Source organism: Bos indicus x Bos taurus, chromosome 16, assembly GCF_003369695.1.
Source record: "Bos indicus x Bos taurus breed Angus x Brahman F1 hybrid chromosome 16, Bos_hybrid_MaternalHap_v2.0, whole genome shotgun sequence".
NCBI lineage: Eukaryota > Metazoa > Chordata > Mammalia > Artiodactyla > Bovidae > Bos > Bos indicus x Bos taurus.
In genome coordinates, this window is record NC_040091.1 from 19,049,688 (window position 1) to 19,070,473 (window position 20,786).

At 36.1% G+C, this 20,786-nt stretch overlaps 1 protein-coding gene across 1 annotated transcript in view; it reads right to left on the minus strand.

The window, feature by feature from the left end:
* USH2A (usherin) overlaps window positions 1–20,786 on the minus strand; it is a 938,899-nt gene that overhangs the window by 824,740 nt on the left and 93,373 nt on the right. The window contains exons 4-8 of the mRNA XM_027564435.1: window positions 17,281–17,344; window positions 14,218–14,512; window positions 13,136–13,320; window positions 12,451–12,672; window positions 11,242–11,335 (exon numbers count right to left, since the gene is read on the minus strand). Coding sequence (XP_027420236.1) covers window positions 11,242–11,335; window positions 12,451–12,672; window positions 13,136–13,320; window positions 14,218–14,512; window positions 17,281–17,344 — 860 coding nt within the window. The remainder of the gene's footprint in view (window positions 1–11,241; window positions 11,336–12,450; window positions 12,673–13,135; window positions 13,321–14,217; window positions 14,513–17,280; window positions 17,345–20,786) is intronic.

Consider the following 20,786-nt stretch of genomic DNA (forward strand, 5'->3'; position numbering starts at 1 on the left):
TTTCTTCCAGTCCAGCATTTCTCATGATGTACTCTGCATAGAAGTTAAATAAGCAGGGTGACAATATACAGCCTTGACATACTCCTTTTCCTATTTGGAACCAGTCTGTTGTTCCATGTCCAGTTCTAACTGTTGCTTCCTGACCTGCATACAGATTTCTCAAGAAGCAGGTCAGGTGGTCTGGTATTCCCATCTCTTTCAGAATTTCCCACAGTTTATTGTGATCCACACAGTCAAAGGCTTTGGCATAGTCAATAAAGCAGAAATAGATGTTTTTCTGGAACTCTCTTGCTTTCTTCCATGATCCAGCGGATGTTGGCAATTTGATCTCTGGTTCCTCTGCCTTTTCTAAAACCAGCTTGAACATCAGGAAGTTCACAGTTCACATATTGCTGAAGCCTGGCTTGGAGAATTTTGAACATTACTTTACTAGCATGTGAGATGAGTACAACTGTGCAGTAGTTTGAGTATTCTTTGGCATTGCCTTTCTTTGGGACCGGAATGAAAACTGACCTTTTCCAGTCCTGTGGCCACTGCTGAGTTTTCCAAATTTGCTGGCATATTGAGTGCAGCACTTTCACAGCATCATCTTTCAGGATTTGAAATAACTCAAATGGAATTCCATCACTTCCACTAGCTTTGTTCGTAGTGATGCTTTCTAAGGCCCACTTGACTTCACATTCCAGGATGTCTGGCTCTAGGTCAGTGATTACACCATCGTGATTATCTGGGTCGTGAAGATCTTTTTTGTACAGTTCTTCTGTGTATTCCTGCCACCTCTTCTTAATATCTTCTGCTTCTGTTAGGTCCATACCATTTCTGTCCTTTATCAAGCTCATCTTTGCATGAAATGTTCCCTTAGTATCTCTAATTTTCTTGAAGAGCTCTCTAGTCTTTCCCATTCTGTTGTTTTCCTCTATTTCTTTGCATTGATCGCTGAGGAAGGCTTTCTTATCTCTTCTTACTATTCTTTGGAACTCTGCATTCAGATGCTTATATCTTTCCTTTTCTCCTTTGCTTTTCGCTTCTCTTCTTTTTACAGCTATTTGTAAGGCCTCCCCAGACAGCCATTTTGCTTTTTTGCATTTCTTTTCCATGGGGATGGTCTTGATCCCTGTCTCCTATACAATGTCATGAACCTCATTCCATAGTTCATCAGGCACTCTATCTATCAGATCTAGGCCCTTAAATCTATTTCTCACTTCCACTGTATAATCATAAGGGATTTGATTTAGGTCACACCTGAATGGTCTAGTGGTTTTCCCTACTTTCTTCAATTTCAGTCTGAATTTGGCAATAAGGAGTTCATGATCTGAGCCAGTCAGCTCCTGGTCTTGTTTTTGCTGACTGTATAGAGCTTCTCCGTCTTTGGCTGCAAAGAATATAATCAATCTGATTTTGGTAACCTAGCTTATATGTATTGGCTCGTTTACTTGCTCACAGTTCACTTTTGCCTATCAGGCCTTTTTCCTGAAATAATTATATTTCTTTGTAAAATATATCCTTAAAAATGTTCTTAGTGCATCTACACCAGTGGTAAAGTTGATAAATTTTTGTCAGAGATAAATTGTACTCTTTATCCTTTGTGTTTAAATGATAGTTTAACTACAAATACAATTCTAGGTTTGTTGGTTACTTTGTCTTTGCACTTCAGAGGTACTATTCCATTGTCTTTTGGCTTCTATCGTGGATTGAGATATCAGAAGTTTCAATTTCTTATAAATTCATATCAATAAATATTTATCTTTTTCTCTGGCTACTTTTTAAAATTTACTCTTGGTCTTTGGCAATCATCAGAATCACTATATATTATCAGTGTATTTTTCATAGCCTATTTAGGATTAAGAAGGATCAGGTCATTACTCAACTTTTGTCAATTCTTTACTCTTATCCCTTTAAATACCATATGTCTTCATTTTTATATGCTCATCATTTCTATTCTATAAAGCTGTCTTAATCTATCCCCTTGCTCCTAACCTTTTTCATGTTTTAAACTTACATTTTCAAGGTGTTTATGTACATACTTATTTCAGGGAAACAAGAATAAGTGTTTTTCAAAGATTAATAATATCATCCATGTGTCAGATAGGAAATGAAATTCTTGACTTTGACTCATGAAGTGAACATCTAATGTAGATTCTATAATGTAAACTGCCTAAATGCTAGTTACATGAAAATGAATTCATCAGTGTTACAAAACTATAATATAAAATGAAATAGATTTAGAGTGAAAAATTTCTGTTAGCAAATAGAAAACATTCAGAAAACAAAGATCATGGCATCTGGTCCCATCACTTCATGGGAAATAGATGGAGAAACAGTGGAAACAGTGCCAGACTTTATTTTTGGGGGCTCCACAATCACTACAGATGGTGACTGCAGCCATGAAATTAAAAGACGCTTACTCCTTGGAAGGAAAGTTATGTCCAACCTAGATAGCCTGTTCAAAAGCAGAGACATTACTTTGCCAACAAAGGTCCAGCTAGTCAAGGCTATGGTTTTTCCTGTGGTCATGTATGGATGTGAGAGTTGGACTGTGAAGAAGGCTGAGTGCCGAAGAATTGATGCTTTTGAAGTGTGGTGTTGGAGAAGACTCTTGAGAGTCCCTTGGACTGCAAGGAGATCCAACCAGTCCATTCTGAAGGAGATCAGCCCTGGGATTTCTTTGGAAGGAATGATGCTGAAGCTGAAACTCCAGTACTTTGGCCACCTCATGCAAAGAGTTGACTCATTGGAAAAGACTGATGCTGGGAGGGATTGGGGGCAGGAGGAGAAGGGGATGACAGAGGATGAGATGGCTGGATGGCATCACTGACTTGATGGACGTGAGTCTGGGTGAACTCCAGGAGTTGGTGATGGGCAGGGAGGCCTGGCATGCTGCGATTCATGGGGTTGCAAAGAGTCGGACACAACTGAGCAACTGAACTGAACTGAAAGCTCAATGTGTAATAAAAATATGACACAAGTTAGTCATGATGACTCATACTTCTGGACTTAAGTTCCATAAAGGAACATACTCTCTAAAATAACAGGAAATACTCATTTACATAAATATCAATGTAGAGTGTGATGATGGCACCATTCAAATTGTTGAATGGTAGAAAGGGTTCTTATATAAAATGTTTTAAGCTGGCTCTGCTATTTATAATACTAACAAAATGCATACTGATAGTTTGATCTTAGTTAATTCATAAAATCTAAGATTAATGTTATAAAAGGGTCACAAATCAGAGCCAAAGAATAAAGGAGTATTCACGGTTACTAATAAATTGCTCCATGAATGCTTGGCCACCCTTGCAGATAATGATGTCACAAAATGATGAAAGAATAGTTAAGCAGCCAACAAAGTGCCAGTGCTTGGCAGAGGAACTGATCATTGCATCATTCTTGGACCACAGCCCTTGAAAGGTGAACACAACTATTAAAAGAAAATGAAAAATTCTAAGGATGCAAGTTTCAACTGGTAACACTTTTCTTAAAACTAGATTCTATCAATACTTGAACTCTTAGAACAGGTAAATAAAGTTCCAGATAGGAGGAGAAAAGAATTAATGGCTATATTGTAGCTATGCCACCATGTTATCTGATATATACTAGTTATTTCCTTATACAAGTTTCCAATTCCTAGGTTGCATTCTGCACCTGTGAACTTAACATATATTTTTGAAATTTATAATGGACTTCCTGAGCAGGTGGACCAGAAGTACTTTTTTATTATAAAGCTAATAATATGACTAGCTAGGAAATGATCTAAAAAGTAAAAAGGAGTTGGGGTGGGGTGGGATTTAGAAGTCTATGTATCAAAATAATATTTATTGAATAACTCTTTGATATGAAATTAATCTACAATGACAAAATGGTGGTTTCTTCAAACAGGGTTGGTGGGGAGATATTGACTACAAAGGAGCACAAAAGAGAGCTTGCAGAGAGGAAAAGGTTCTATATTTTAATCAGGGTGGTTATTACAACAAGGCTATACATTTGCCAAAACTCAAACTCTACATTTTTAAATGGGTATATTCTATTGTATGCAAATCATACTTCAAGAAAGTTACTCTATAAAGAAAAACAAGATATTCCTATATGTGAAATTTGGTAAAAAGAACAAGAAATATTTGTATCGCTTCTTTTTTTTCTGACCATTGATCTCCTACTCTTTATTAGGAACATATTCCGCAAAGGCCTTTGGTATGGATAGCAGGAAAGCATAAAAACTTTGCTTTTGTGAAGATTAAAGGAAAAGTAATGGGTAAAAATACCTGCCACTGGGCAACAGTCATTCACCCCTCCCACTCTGGACTCAGGCTGACATTAGGATTTAAGGAAAGACTGTAATCAATGCTGCTTTACCTCCAAAGGTTGAAGCTGATGTCCTGACTTCAGGAATTGCTTGCTAGAGTTAGCACTCTCCCCACAAACACACACACATACACAACAAAAAGAAAAAAAAAATTGTCTTTTGAATGCATAAGTTTTTTCCCCCATAGAATGAATCCTTACACTACTCTTTGAACTCATCTTAAAAATGATAAATACTTACAGTATATGAATTTATAATTATATCAAAAAACTATTTAAAAATTAAAAATACATGTATAAGTGACAGTTATTAGTCAAATAACATTAAGCATTTTAAAACAGTATCAACAATCATATGATCCATTAGAAGCCTGATGCCATGTAATCCTGAAATCTACTTTAAAACATTCAACTCTGCTCAAAAGTCATTGAATAGTATCTAGTCTGTTGGGATTTGTTTGCCATAGATTAATCCTAAAATGGGCCAGAAAATTAATTACTCACCGCTTCAGTCATTTGGAGGGAAGAAATGTGACAAATGCTCCAAATTTTTCTCTATTAATGAAATATGCCATTATTATTTATGGTAACCATAATACATTATGCTCAAAGCATAATACATTGTGTTTAAAGCCTTAAAATTGCCGATACCATACCAAAATATGTCAGAGTTCCTAGTCCAACAGCACTGAGGAGAATCAGTGAGCCTCCTCGAGATAAGTATTTTAAGTTTCACAAAAAGCAGTGGAATGTTTAAGAAAAAGTAAGTATGACTTCAAGTTCATCTTAGAATCAATGGTATCTTTGGTTACAGATATTGAGTTGTTTTGGGTTATTTGTTAGGTTTTTTTTAACTTTATGAATGGACAAAATAAATAGGAACAATGAAACAGACTGCTGATCTTACTATACCCAGAATAATCTACTAGTATACGTCTCAAATATTAGAGTAAGTTTTATTTTTTAGGGTTTACAAGCTTAAAAGTGTCTGAAGACCAGATGGTTAACATGAATGAGGTCACGAGATATACGGCTAAGGATAGCAGTAAATACAGTGGTAAGTGAAGAGTGATGATGCTCTAGAGAGGGTAACTGCTACCATGAGTTAACCAGCTGTTACCATGGGGAACGGGGGCATGCCCGTGTTGGACGACTTTCTAATTAAGAGAACTCGGAGATGTAATACAAAGATGGAAGGAAGGAAGGTGAAAACTCTTCTTGGAAATTAAAAAACTGAACACTGTTCCCACCTGAGGACCACCAGTTTGCAACATCAACTTTACAAGCAAAAAATATTTTACAGAAAAGTCTCTAGAATGACTATGTATATGAACACGCTTCTGATTTCACCATTCCATTCCCCCAATTTCATTCATTTTCACTTCTGCTAAAAACACTTTCTCATAGGACTGACAGTTGCCAAGAACTGGCATATTTTCAAGGCTTACGTTTTCATCTGTTTGCCAAATGGCTGTAATATAAGTCACAGAAGTCCTGTTTATTGAGTAATATTATTAATGGCTAGCATAATACTGTGAAATTGAAGACACTCCTTTTGGATTATGTCCAGATCTTTAAAGAGAACATTGTTTCCAATAGGATATGGATGGCTTATATTAAAACTTGTTATTTAAAAAGTGAAACAATGTGAAAAACACTTGAATATTTTCAAATTACTGTAGGGGAATTTTTTCAGATATAAGTCCCACATGTATTAAAATATCTAGAATGATAACAAAAGAAAAGGTCATGCTATGAATACCTCATAAAATCATTTTTCATTTTCAACACACTATTGAAAATATCATAGGACTGAGAAATCATTCAGCTTAACAGTTTATTGACTTTTTCCCTTCAGTTGCATTTGGGAAGGAAGTGAATGATATTTGTTGCTCTTTTATTTATGGTACAATTCATGAATTATCAAAATACTACAAGAAGGAAGATAACATAAAAGTTAACTTTTAAACTTTTGTTTTCAAAGGCACTTAATGTCTAAATAAGAAGCATTAAAACATATTCTCAACATAAATTATAGTTAATTATTTCACTAGTTCATAATTCAACAGTCACCACTGGAGACCAAGTCTGAAAATCCCAACTTGACTTCTGAAACCAATCATGAGCCTTGACTTATTTAATGGCTCTATTTTTAAGAGGAAGCATGAAATCACCCAGGAATCATAAGATATCAATCATTGAACTGTGAGCATTTAGAGAGAGAAAAGGGAAAAATATGGGATGGGGCATGAATAGGAAGGGAGATGGGGATGAGAAAAGGGGAGAGGAACTAACTAGCCAAAATAAAGCAAGAGAGGCTCAAAAAACAATGAATCAAATGAAAGTATTAGGCAGTCCTCAGTCTATGGGGTCACACAGAGTCGGACACAAGTGACGCGACTTAGCAGCAGCAGCAGCAGCGGTATTCATTTACTAAACCTATTCAGATCTAACTGTCCTACTCAGTTCATCCCAGAGCACTTTTAAATTGAGTTATTAGTGGACTTGGGGAGGAGTGAGGTTATAAAAGAAATCACTGACTGCAAAAACAGAAGTGTCTATTTTAAATGATCAAAAGGAGACAACACTAAGAAAAACAGTATAGTAAAGTCACTCAGTCGTGTCCAACTCTTTGTGACTCCATGGACTGTAGCCTACCAGGCTCCTCTGTCCATGGGATTTTCCCGACAATAGTCCTGGAGTGGATTGCCATTTCCTTCTCCAGGGGATCTTCCCAACCCAGGGATTGAACCCCGGTCTGCGGCATTGTAGACAGAGGCTTTACCGTCTGAGCCACCAGGGAAGTCAAGAAAAACAGTATAAATGTCATTTTAATATCAAGAGCAAATCAAATTGCCCAAAATTTAAATACACAATTACAGCTGAATAAAGAGTGAATCAATGAAGTTAATTCAAATAATTTCCTTCTGCAACAATACAGTAAGCCATATAAACATTAAAATCAATGTTTAGAGACTTTTTCATGATATACTAATACAATCACACTCAAAGACTCCAGTGTTAGATATCTGAAAAATATAGAAGATTCTTTCTTTCAAATCGATTAACTAGTGGCAAAGACCAAATGTATAAATTAAAAAGTCAGCAATATGAATCCATGATCTGGAGGATAGGTTCAAACGGACATCTGAATTAGAATGTGGAAGTTTTGGTTTGAGCACATAGAAATAAAGGTGGCTGTAATCAAATCAAAGACCCTAAGTTGAAACCGAAGATTAGCAAGACGTTCTAAATGTGTCAGAGGAATGCTGCTTCTCAGAAAATATTCTTGCCATTGAATTATACACACTAATGCTGTAGTTGAAAAACAAATTAGATTAAGAATTTCAGAAGACAAAAATGGAGTTTGTCAAATCCTTTACAGATGGTTTTTAAAACAAGATATTCCATGAAATTCTAAAACAAACTACACAGACGAGTGAAGTGACTAACAACACACAAGTCGGGAACATCTAGAAGGCATGCAAGTCATATAAGAATCAAGAGACAGTGCTGCCATTTTAAAAGCTAAAATACACTAATGTATAATCTCATATTTATATAACAAAAGATACAAATGTAACCATTCCATACTCTTGTCAATGAAGAACAGCTTTTTAGAATGACAACTACATAAAGTAATCCATTGTATTTACAACTTAAATTTAATACGTGTGAATGTGTTAGTTGCTCAGTCATGTCTGACTCTTCGTGACCCCACGAACTGTGGCCCACCAGGCTCTTCTGTCCATGGGATTTCCTAGGCAAGAATACTGGAGTGGGTAGCCCTTCCCTTCTATAGGGGATCTTATCCACCCGGGGATTGAACCTCAGTCTCCTGTACTGCAGGCAGATTCTTTACTGCCTGAACCACCAGGGAATCCCCTTAATTTAATATACACATGGCCACATAATCCTCCAAAAATTTTGTACCAGTTGGGAGTTCCACCATGTTATATTCAAAATTCATCTTCTCTCAAATCTAAATGTCATCAATTTTGAAATTTGTTGCTAATCTGATAGGCTAAAAACAAAATTTTATTATAATCTTCACTTTCCTAATTAAAAGTGAAGTTGGTAAACTTTGATGCATTTGTTGAAAATTGTCTTCTTTGTGAATTGCTTGTTAGTATATTAGCCCCTTAATATTATTACCTTCGACAGCAAGGATATCAAACCAGTCAATCCTAATGGAAATCAACCCTGAATATTCATTGGAAGGACTAATGCTGAAGTTGAAGCTTCAATACTTTGGCCACCTGTTTAAAAGGATCAGCTCATTGGAAAAGACCCTGATGCTGGGAAAGACTGAGAGCAGGAGAAGAGGACGACAGAGGATGAGATGTTTAGATGGCATCACTGACTCAACAGACTTGAGTTTGAGCAAACTCTGGGAGATAGTGAAGGACAGGGAAGCCTGGTGTGCTGCAGTCCATAGGGTTGCAAAGATTTGGACATGATTGAGTGACTGAACAACAAATGGTATTAATTATTTTCCTTAGTATTCTTTAAGTGTTCTTTGTGTATTAGAGATTGTGACATAATAAAATACATATTTTTGGTCTCTGGTACACAGCTTCTAAAACTCTTGTTATTTCCTAACTGGTAAGAGTGATAGGGGCATATTTTGTTATAAACTTGGTTTCTATTCCCAGTTCCTAAAATAGTTCCAGAACCAAAAGTTAAAAAAAATATCTTTTTTATATTCATAACAAGTCCCTATCCACATGAGTTTATTTTAACAAGATGATTTTTGGAAACACCTTAAGGATAAGGGCTGGTGCCAGCAAAGACAACCAAGTGGTCAGAGGGATGGAACTTTCTGCCTCACCTCTAGATCTCCAGGGAAGTGAGAAGGGCTCAAGGTCAAGTTCAATGGCCAACGATTAAATCAATCATGTGTAATGAAGTATCCATAAAAATTCTACCTGAAAAGGCTCTGAGAGCCTGCAGACTGCTAAACACATAGAGAGTGGCATGCTCAGAGAGGGCACGGAAACTCTGTTCCCCTTCCTCTTGACATTCTCTTTGCATCCCTTCCATCTGGGCGTGCTTGAATTGCATCCTTTTATAATAAATGGTTATCTAATAAGTAAACTATTTACTTGAGTTTTGTGAGCATTTTTAGCAAATTATCAAGCCCAAGGAGTGCATTAGGGGAACTTCTAATTTGTAGCTAAGTCGGACAGAAGTTGTAGTTAACCTGGGGACTCACTACTTGCAGTTGGCATCTAAAGTGAGTGATGTCTTCTAGGACTAAGCTCTAAACCCATGAGGTCTGTGCTAATTCCAATTAGTGTCAGAACTGAATTAAATTGTAGTACACCCAGTTGGTATCCATAGAGAACTGAATTGCTTGGTGTAGGAAAAAAACCCATATATCTGGTGTCAGAAATGTGATCTGTAGTTGTAGGTAGAATAGTGTGCATTTCCTTTTTAGAGGGATCTCAGATCTTTATCTGTTAAATATTTTCAATCAGCCCCATCACTTATCACTATTGTGCTTAGTCGCTTAGTCATGTCTGACTCTTTGCGACCCTATGGACTGTAGCCCACCAGACTCCTCTGTCCATGGGGATTCTCTAGGCAAGTATAGTAGAGTGGGCTGTCATGCCCTCCTTCAGGGGATCTTCCTAACCCAGGGATCAAACCCAGGTCTCCCGCATTGCAGGCAGATTCTTTACCATCTGAGCCACGAGAGAAGCCTTCACTTATAAAGAATACTTGTATGACCGAATGTCAGTACTTTTTTATGACTCCTGATATGCTTGTTTCTTTTGTATTTCATATGTTTTGCTTATATAGACCCCACCTGAAATTTAGAAATATTTTTTTAAGTTATAAAATATATTTTATTATTCTATTGTTTACACATATTCAATGTAGAAAATTTCAAAAATACAGTTATAAATAGGATAAAATACTTTATTTCTGTCACATAGGACTGGTAATTTCTTAAAATTATATTCATTTATTATTTTACCTAGCATTATTAATGTATCAGTAAGTTATTTATTATAAACCTTCCAGTTAAATATGAATGCATTTATGTAATGTATATGTGTGGATATACATGAAAGTGAAAGTGTTAATCATTCTTGTTCTAACCTTTATTTTCATAAATTTACAGTTGTTTTTACATTTAATTCTTTAAGCACCTAGATTTTTATACATGTCATGAGGTAGGTAACTTTATTTTCTTACAAATTGGCAGCCAATTGCTTCAAACACCATTTACTGAAGATGCCATACTCTTTACTTTTATTTCTGCTGTAACCCTGTTTCTGCTGCTGTAACCCTCTTTCATATCATCTATTACTGATGTTTGTGCTGAATATTTATTTCTAACAAGTTTCTCTTAATTTTTTTTCATTTACTTCTTCTTCCTAAAGATGAAGCTAAATTTCCACTTCCAGTATGAAACTTACCCCGATGATTAGAGACAAACTAAAGCAATGTAACTTCTAAGCGATTTCACTATAGATTTTCAAGTTAACTACTAATTAAAATTCCTGATATCAGCAACAAATTAAACTTGATTGATGCAATCACATAAAGATCTCTTTATATACCTTTGCACAAATGTACCCTTTAGATGTAGCAATCTGATCCTTTTCTTAGTTCCATCTATTTATATGCCTTAAAAGTTGCTTTATAAATATGATAATGCTGATGAAACAGAAAAAAAAAGGAAAAAGAAAACCTCTGGGTTTAGTATTAGTTGTTATTTCTCCCACAGAGTATTTTTAAATAAAGTTTTCAACTTTACTCATAGCTTTCATTTTTCTCTATGAAAATGTTTTCTGAAATAATTAACAGTTTAAGTTCATATCAATTTACTTTTACTCACAAGGAGAAGTTAGACCAAGTCAAGTTTAAAGGATTTATATTCAACAGCCCACCCACTTTTTTGAGATTCCCACGCATAAACAGAGAACTCACATGAAGTCCTTCAGTGAAACTTTCCTGAGAGCAGAGGCATCTATAGGGCTGGCTTGTTGTGTCACAGTGATTGGCATGACCATAGCACTGACACCTGTGGACATGAGCATCGAACAACTCCTTAGAAACACCAACCCAACTGTGAGTATATTTAAAGATCTATGTATGTATCCACTATACGAATTTAACAACAAGAGGCAAAGTCTATTATCCAATACAAAATTCAGTTTCTTTTTGGTCATATGGATAATATTCATAACAGTTTTAAATTAACACTGAAGTATTGGAAGGATTTTCATCAATATCCAAATGTGAAGTTGATTTTCAAACTCATTCTGAGTGGTTTGTACCAATATTAACCATGTGGCAAACTGTCATGAAAAGGCATTTACTGAAACTACCAAAAACAGAATTGAGACTACAAAGTTCAGAATAAACTGAAGAATAAAGTTCACACATTTCAATTGGTCTTTTTCCTCAAAATTAGATGGTGAAAACTTAATAGCTATTTTTTCATTGTGCTATGACTTAACAAATAACATTTATATGTTCATATTCCAGTCTGCTTATGAATGTGTGCTTTATTCACAGGATATATCATTCTTCTAGCACAAACCAGTTTTAAGTAGAGTCTATATATGCAGCATTTCCATACTAGGGAGTACGCTATCTTGTAGTTTTCCAACTATTCATTTGTTTAACTTTGTTCTCTACTAGAGCCAGATATTTATAAATTCCTTAGAGTGTCCTATAATTTTCCTTTATTCCTTTATAGGAGAACAGATATTCCTCATAAAACTGTGAACTTATGGAGATCAAGCTCAGTACTTACAGACTAGCTGGGACTACAGTTGTAACTGCAAATCTAGCTTCTTCTCTTTGATTTCAAGAACACTTGAAAATTATATTCCAGAAAAAAATAAGCAAAATATTTGACAATTCTTTTCTAAGTTGGATTCAGGGTATCATAACTTCTAAACCCAACAGCTTTTGAAAATTGATTTCCTAACAATGTGATATTATGTACATCAAAGACTCACATACAAATCTCCCCCCAAAATCTTAGAATAGGAAATAATGTCAATACATGGAGACTGGAATCTGGTTTTCTCTAAAAGGCTAATGTATTTTTAAATGAGTATGACAAAAATTTGTTGGACACGAGATTCATCATGAAAAGCACACTCAGAACCTTGGTCATGAGCCTACCTTCCAGTGATGGTGATTTCATTGACCCCATAGTATCTGTGTCTGGGGCTGACAGGAGTCTCAGTCGTATGGTACTGCCCATGGAAATGAAGTCGTACTTGGGTGGCCTTAACGAACTCTTGAAGTGATGGGGTATTATAGAAATTATTGTATCCAGGACGCTGATTTGGTCCAGGTGTCAGGACGCTAAACGTGACATTCCCACAGGAATATGGAGGAAAACTGTTGATGAAATTTGAAATCATGAAAAGCTATTCATATTTTTTGACAAAGCAGACATTATAACAGTAATAGCTTGAATTCTTCATTCTTGGAGACAAACATTTCATCTATTTTATACACAAGCAATATGAGAGCATCCCAGAAAATATAGTAAAACATTTCCCTGAGGACATAATAAAAATCCTATTAATATATATAACTTGGTAGCTAATCTGAAAATCAATTTTAAAGCACAAGTGAGACTGTAAGCAAGAGATACTCTATAAAGTCTTACGGGAATTTTAAACAGTGTTTAAAACTCAGCTTAAGAAATAGTCTTAGAAAAATCTTCCTCAAGAAAATTGGTGGTAGAGGAAGTCTCTACCAGCTTAACTAGCTTGCATGCAGGTTACTACTGCACATTAGTCTATTCAAATTAACTCCTAACTGCATTCAAAGATAATACTTTAAAAAACATTCATACTTGGGAAGTTGAAGACAGTTGACAGAATCAGAATTTGCCAAATCTCCATTGTTTTTCATTCTGAAAGTGCTGCAATTTCTAGCAAAATATTGCCAATCCTCCCAATCTAGGCTGTCCTCCTTTTTCCTCTGAATCCTTACTGCTGTTGGTTGTGGACTAGAGAACTGAATGATAATATAAAACACCTGAAAATGAATGATAATTGTCATTGAAGTTTTAAGTTTGACCCCATCAGTATAAATCAAACCACGGGAATTTTTACGTTCAAACATAATAGCTGACTTCCTTATAATGACAATTACCAAATATTCATTAGACATCAGAAATTCCATAGCCTACAGTAAAGGCAACACATTCTATAACTGCATATATGTCCCTCTTCTCAAGGATTTTATAAAGTGGAAATTAATACATTTCATATAAAGACATGAACAAAACATTACTTCTAAAAATAATTGTTATATATTTCTTCTTATAGTTATTTACAATAAGGACTACAGTTTACATTAATTTGTGCTACTTAATATTGAAAAGAATGTTTTCATATTTCATATGATTTTGATACAAATCTCTAGAAAATTAGGGCCTGCATATCTTTGATATATTTTTATTTTATAGGTTGTGATACACTACTTTGATGAAGTAATGGTCAATTGCCTAATTCAGCTTTCACTTTATAGCTGGTTAAATTGTTTCCCCAAATAGATGTGTTCAAGTACTAACTCTTGATACTTGTGACTGCAACCTTATTTGAAAATACGGTCTTTGCAGGTATAATTAAGGGTCTCAAGGTGAGGTAATCCTGGATGTACAAGGAAGAGGGCCATGAAAAATGGAGGCAGAGATTGGAGTTATGCTGCCATAAACCAAGAAATGCCAGGAGCCACCAGAATCTGAAGAAGGCAAGGAAGGATTCTTCCCTACAGCCTTTAGAGGGAGCATGGCCTTGTCAACATTGATTTCATACTTCTGATATTCAGAACTGTAAGAGAATAAATTTATGATTGCAAAACTATTAAATGTGTGGTAGCTTGTTGAAATATGCAAAGGAAACTAACACGCATCCCACTGTTACGAATTACCTGATACTGTCCATTTTCCAAATCTATGGAAATGGTCACTCCTTGACTAAGCTGGGTCATGTTTGTAAACACATGTGACACCCACGAAGTACCAACGTTGTTATCATTGACAAAAGAAAGAGGATGGGCTTCAGGATTCAGCCGTAACACCCTGTTTTTGGTTGTGTCTTCTGCGTCATTAGGAATGCAGTACCGCTGTTCCAAACGATGGACACGAGGGTGGCTGCCAGGGCAACGGCAATGTGACTGGATATGCAATCTGGGTAGATCTCTGGAGAAAACTTCCTGAATCTCTCTGTAGGAGTCAAGAGGAAGATGGTAAGGACCAGTAACTCAACAGTGACAGGACTTCTAAGAGGTGTTACCAATGACTATCAGTATCACGATGTTTTGATTTGCAGACATTTACCCTTAATAATTTGCTAAACACAACATAAAATCAAAGTCGTTCCTAGTCAAACATATGCAATCTCAAAAACTGTATCTCAAAAACAGTGCATTTTTTAAAATGAGGTATAGTTGATTTACAAAGTTGTCAATCACTGCTGTATCGCAAAGTGATTCACTTACAAATACTCACACATTGTTTTTAATATTCTTTCCCATTCATAGTTTATAACAGGATATTGAATATAGTACCCTGTGCTGTACAGCAGGACCTTGTTATTTATCCGTTCTAAATATACTAGTTTGCATCTGCTAATCCCAAACTCCTACTGTATCCTCCCTTAAACCCTGCGCCCTTGGCAACCACAAGATACCACAAGTAACCACAAGTCTATTCTCTGTGTAAAATCAGCACATTCTTAAGGGTTAATTGTGTACATCAAGAAGCATGCACAAGTCCTTGACTGATAATCAAGATATTTGTTAAAATATAATACTTTATTGTGCCTATTTTTGATTAAAAGAAAGGCAACATTAACTTTAAGATTAACATTAAGATTGTTAAGCTGACATCACTATGAGTGAACAATAATGTATTGAAAACAATGAGTTATAGATAGGGTCTCCCGTTCATCCATGGAAAGAATTAAGAAAATCATTTTATCTGCTGCTGTTTTAGGAGAAGGGACTGGGGCCAAACCCATTTGTCAATGGTTTCCTGTGACTCACCAGTACAGATTCTGGCACCCTAAAATGCTTCAATGGCTTCAGATCATATGGCCACTGCCAAGAGTCAAAGAAGAATGCCAATTTCAGGCAGATATATTTAATTTTTCCATTAAGGGCAATATACTGATACAGAGCAAAATCAGTCATTCTATTTATAAGCATTCTCCCACATAATGCCTTTCCAGACATTTCAGATAGGCCAACATCAGCAAGCCAGGTGTAAGTAGAGAGTAAACCAGGTCTAAGTTGAGAGATCAGACTTCTCTCAGACCCCTCTAAGGGCAAATGGAGGAGGCGGGCACCTTTTTCACTCACTTAAAACACAGAATGGCATGCCTTCTTCTTTAAATCTCATTCATACTTTTCACTTGACATCATGTGTGGCATAGGGCCAGCAGTGACCGTCCAGTGAAATGTTTATCTGAGGAAAATCTTTATTAGCAATGCTGCTTTTCAGAATTTTAGACAAAAGTGATCTAAATGATTGTCAGACTAGTGGCCATAAATCTCCCCAAGAAAGTGTTTCAGTGTTACAGCATCCTATATTCAGGCATCTCTGGATCATATAGACTAACTAAAAGAATGCGTATATTGTTAATGGACATAAGATCATTGCTTCATCTCAAGAGCAATGCCTCTCAAATTTACAAGAACTAGTTCTGTCATTGGAAATTCACCATACTAATCTACATTTCCCTTGAAGAAAAATGAATAAACATTCTTCTTCTGCAAGTGAATAAGATCAACGTATTCATACAATGATGTAATATTATATCATCAAATCATAACTCAGGAAACAAACTTCAGAGGATATCTCAGGCTGAATTTTCCTTGAACTTTCTGAGGAGAATGGAAATATGCATGCCTTAAAAAACACCTAAGAAAGATTTCCTACCTATTCTCAAGATGAAGAAATACTTCAATAAATATAGTCCAAGTCCACACAATGTTTTATTCACTGGAAACAGAAATATACAACAATACTTCAAATTACTTACTCTTTTTGTCTCGAAGTCTAGTAGTCCAGTCTCTTGAGATTTTTCTATACATCAATACAAGTACTCAGTTCCTTTGTTCTACATTCTCTAGTACTTACAAATTCGGCAAAGCAATTTTACAAGGCAGATATAGCGGTTTCATAAGTATCAGAAACAACTTCAAACAGAACATTTAAACAAATGTATAAAGTGCTTCCCTGATAGCTCAGCTGGTAAAGAATCTGCCTGCAATGCAAGCAACCCTGGTTCAATTCCTGGGTCAGGAAGACCCCCTGGAGAAGGGATAGGATACCCACTCTAGAATCTGCCTGCAGTATGGGAGATCTGGGTTCAATCCCTGGGTTGGGAAGATCCCCTTGGAGAAGGGAAAGGCTACCCACTCCATTATTCCAGCCTGGAGAATTCCATGGACTATATAGTCCATGGGGTCACAAAGAGTCAGACACGACTGAGCAACTTTTACTTCACTTTTATCCCAAATTAGAGGTTTCCCTTGTGGTTTAGTGGTAAAGAACTGGCATGCGAGTTCAACCCCTGGGTCAGGAAGATCCCCTGGAGAATGAAATGACAACCCATTTCAGTATTCTTGCTTGGGAAATTCCATGGACAGGGGCCCTTAGTGGGCTACAGTCCATGGGGTCTCAAGAGAATCAGACATGACTTAGCAACAAAACAACAACAACATCCTAAATTATACACTACTACTTGTTCAAAAGTCTAGTTTTCTTAGAAGAAATCATCTGTACAGAATTTGATCAATTCTATGTTATGAGTTACCCACAGAGTAGCACTAGTGAATAAAAACCATAGACTAAGCCAAAGCAAACACTAAAAACATTAATTAGATAGTGTTAAATACTGTAAAGGTGGAAAATTCAAAATATTCATGATATTCTTACTTAAATGAATTTATCCTTACACTTCAGGTATAAAATTTTCATCAGCTTACCTGTTTGTAAGCGCCACTTGGTATAATCGAAAATCTTGCATTCTTCCAACAAACTGCTCTGAACCTGTAATATATATATACATATGTATATACATATATATTAAATCTCAGTTTTCCAAGCAATGTCTGACAAATGTTCAAGTGAAATTCTTTTAAAGCTCTGAAACGTTTTTATTCATATTAGTTTCAGTTGTACAGCATTATAATTCAACATCTGTATATAGTACAAAGTGGTCACCACAAATCTAGTTATCACCCATCACTATACAAGTTGACACCCTCATCGGTTTTGACCCCTCTCAACCACATTCCCCTACAGTTACCAGTAAACTGTTCTCTGTATTGATGAGTTTTTTAAATTTTTAATGGGCACAATCCAGGGTTCTCAATTCTGTCCCATTGATCTGTGTGTTTTTGTGCCAACACCATACAATGTTGATTACTACAGCTTTGTAGTAGAGTTTGAAATCAGGGAGGATGGTTCTTCCAGCTTTGTTCTTCTTGCTCAAGATCATTTTGATAATTCATGATCTTTTGTGGTTTGCTACAACTTTTAGAATTATTTGTTCTAGTTCTATGAAATATGCCCTTGAAATTTTGAAAAGAGTTGCATTGAACTTATAGATTTTTTGGATAAGATGAAGCAGTCTCTAAGAGCTATCAGAGGTACTGTCTCCTGGGCTGCAGTCTTCACTCTGGGGCTTCCCTGGTGGCATATATGGTAAAGAATCTACCTTTAATGAGAAGACCCGAATCTGATCCCTGGGTCTGGAAGATCCCCTGGAGAAGGAAACAGCAACCCACTCCAGTATTCTTGCCTGGGAAATACCATGGACAGAAAAGCCTTGTGGGCTACAACTTGGGTCTCAAAGAGTTGGACACCACTGAGAGAGTAACTCTTTGGATAAGATGGACATTTCAAGAATATTAACTATCCCAATCTATGAATAAGAAATAAATTTCCACTAATTTGTGTCTTTAGTTTGATTCATGAGTGTCCTGTAGTTTTCAATGTACAGGTCTTTTACCTCCTTGGTTAAATTTATTCCTATTTTGCTTTTGTGGTGGTTTAGTCACTAAGTCGTGTCTGACTCTTTGTGAGCCCATGAACTGTGGCCTGCCAGCTCCTCCGTCCATGGGCTTTTTCAGGCAAGAATACTGGAGTGGGTTGCCATTTCCTTCTCCAGGGTATCTTACCAACCCAGAGATCAAATCCAGGTCTCCTGAATTGCAGGCAGATTCTTTACCAATTTGATGCAATTGTAAATATGATTGTTTTCTTAATTTCTCTTCCTCATTAGTTCATTATTTGTGTATAGAACTATGACATATTTTTGTATATTGATTTTATATACTGCAACTTGCCTTATTTATCAGTTCTAACAGCTTTTGGCAGGCAGTCTTTAGGTTTTCCATAACATGATATCTGCAAATAGTGATAGTTTTCCCTGCATGCTACAGTCCATGGGGTTGCAAAGAGTTGGACATGACTTAGTGATTGAACGACAACAACAATAATGTGTTATCTGCAAACAGCAACAGTTTTTCTTTTCTTTCTTTCCAATTTAGATTCCTTTTACTTCTTGTGTGCTGTACTTAGTCACTCGATCATGTCCAACTCTTTGAAACCCCATGGACTATAGCCCACCAGGCTCCTCTGTCCATGGGGATTCTCCAGGCAAGAATACTGGAGTGGGTTGCCATGCCCTCCACCGGAGGATCTTCCAAACCCAGGGATCGAACCCAGGTCTCCTGCATTGCAGGAGATTCTTTACCATCTGGGCCACCAGGGAAGTAAGCCCAAGAATACTGGAGTGGGTAGCCTATCCCTTCTTCAGGGGATCTTCCTGACCCAGGAATCAAACCAGGGTCTCCTGCGCTGCATGTGGATTCTTTATCAGCTGAGCTACCAGGGATTTGTTGCTAATTGCTGTGGATAGGAATTTCAAACAATGCTGACGAGAAGTAGTGAGAGGGCATTCTTGTCTTATTCCTGATCTTACAGGAAAGCCTTCATATTTCCACCATTGTTAGTTGTGGGTTTGTCATACATGGCCATTTTATGCTGAGATATAGTCCTCTATAAACACTTTGCTGAGAGTCTTTGTCATAAATTAATGTTGAATTTTGTAAAATGCTTTTTCTACATGTATTGAGATGATCATATGACTTTTATCCTTCATTTTGCTGATGTGACTTATCACCTCAATTGATTTGTGGGTACTGAACCATCCTTACATCCTTGGAATAAATCCCACTTTATCACAATGCATGAGCCTTTCAATGTCTTTTTGGATTCAGTTTGCTAATATCTTGTTCAGAATTTTTTTATCTATGTTCATCAAAGAAGAGTTTGAGAAGGCTAGGTATTTAATCTTCTTTGAATACTTCCTAGAATTCACCAGTGAGGTCATTTGCTCCTGGGCTTACTGGTTGAGAGACTTCTTTTTTTAACTGTTTTAATCTCCTTACTAGTAATTTGGTCAATAGGTGGAAGTGCTTTATATCACAGCCTTTTCAAATTCTTATAGACCAGTGTGTGTACTTAGTCACTTCAGTTGTGTATGACTCTTTGTGACCCCATGGACCATAACACGCCAGGCTTCTCTGTCCATGGGATTTTCCTGGCAAGAATACTAGAGTGGGTTGTCATGCCCTCATCACTGAACAGTATATATTTTACTAATTACAAATGAATAACAGTAATGATCATAGTTATTTCTATAAACTTTATAGGCCTTATGTCAGAGTTATTATTTTGGTGAGCCTACTTACTGACACAATTTATAATCTCTATCCCGAATATCTTCCCCAAATCAAATTTCTCCGTAGTTTATAAACATAAATCTATCATTTCATCAGTCCTAAATGTGATTCTCATCTGTTTCCTATGTGATTTTCAGAGCATTCACATTACTGAGAGATGACTCCCCATTTTTCCATTCCACTTGCTCAATCACCAAGCTTCAGGGCATCAGTTTAGGTACTCTACAAATTAAGATTAATGCCTCATTTAGAAAGCCTGCAATAAGTGAGGATAGATTGTAAATCTCCTATTTATGAGTTCTGAGTTACTCACATGTCTCAAAATTCCATCACCACATGAGTATTTTTATAAAACAAGTCAAGTTCAGAGCCCAATCTGCTTTGAATTAGGTAACTTTTCAAGATATGGGTAGATATCAACTTTAAACCACACACAATTTTATCAATTCAGCAAATACTTATTTACAATGCATTAACAGATAAGCTGATGGAGAGTAGGAACAGAAAAATGTAAGAAAGCTTGTTTGTTTTAATAATAAGAAAAACAATGAAAATGGCAAAATTCTAGCTAGAGTTTAAATCATGGGGACACAAAAAAGGATATGATCTAAAATATAATGCCTATTCAGTAACTGTTTTTAAATTAAATTTAGAGCAATGGCCAATCACCAAATGACTATTTCCTCAAATGTGTTTTTTTAAACAATTCTATTTTTTAATTTTATCTTAATAATAGAGTT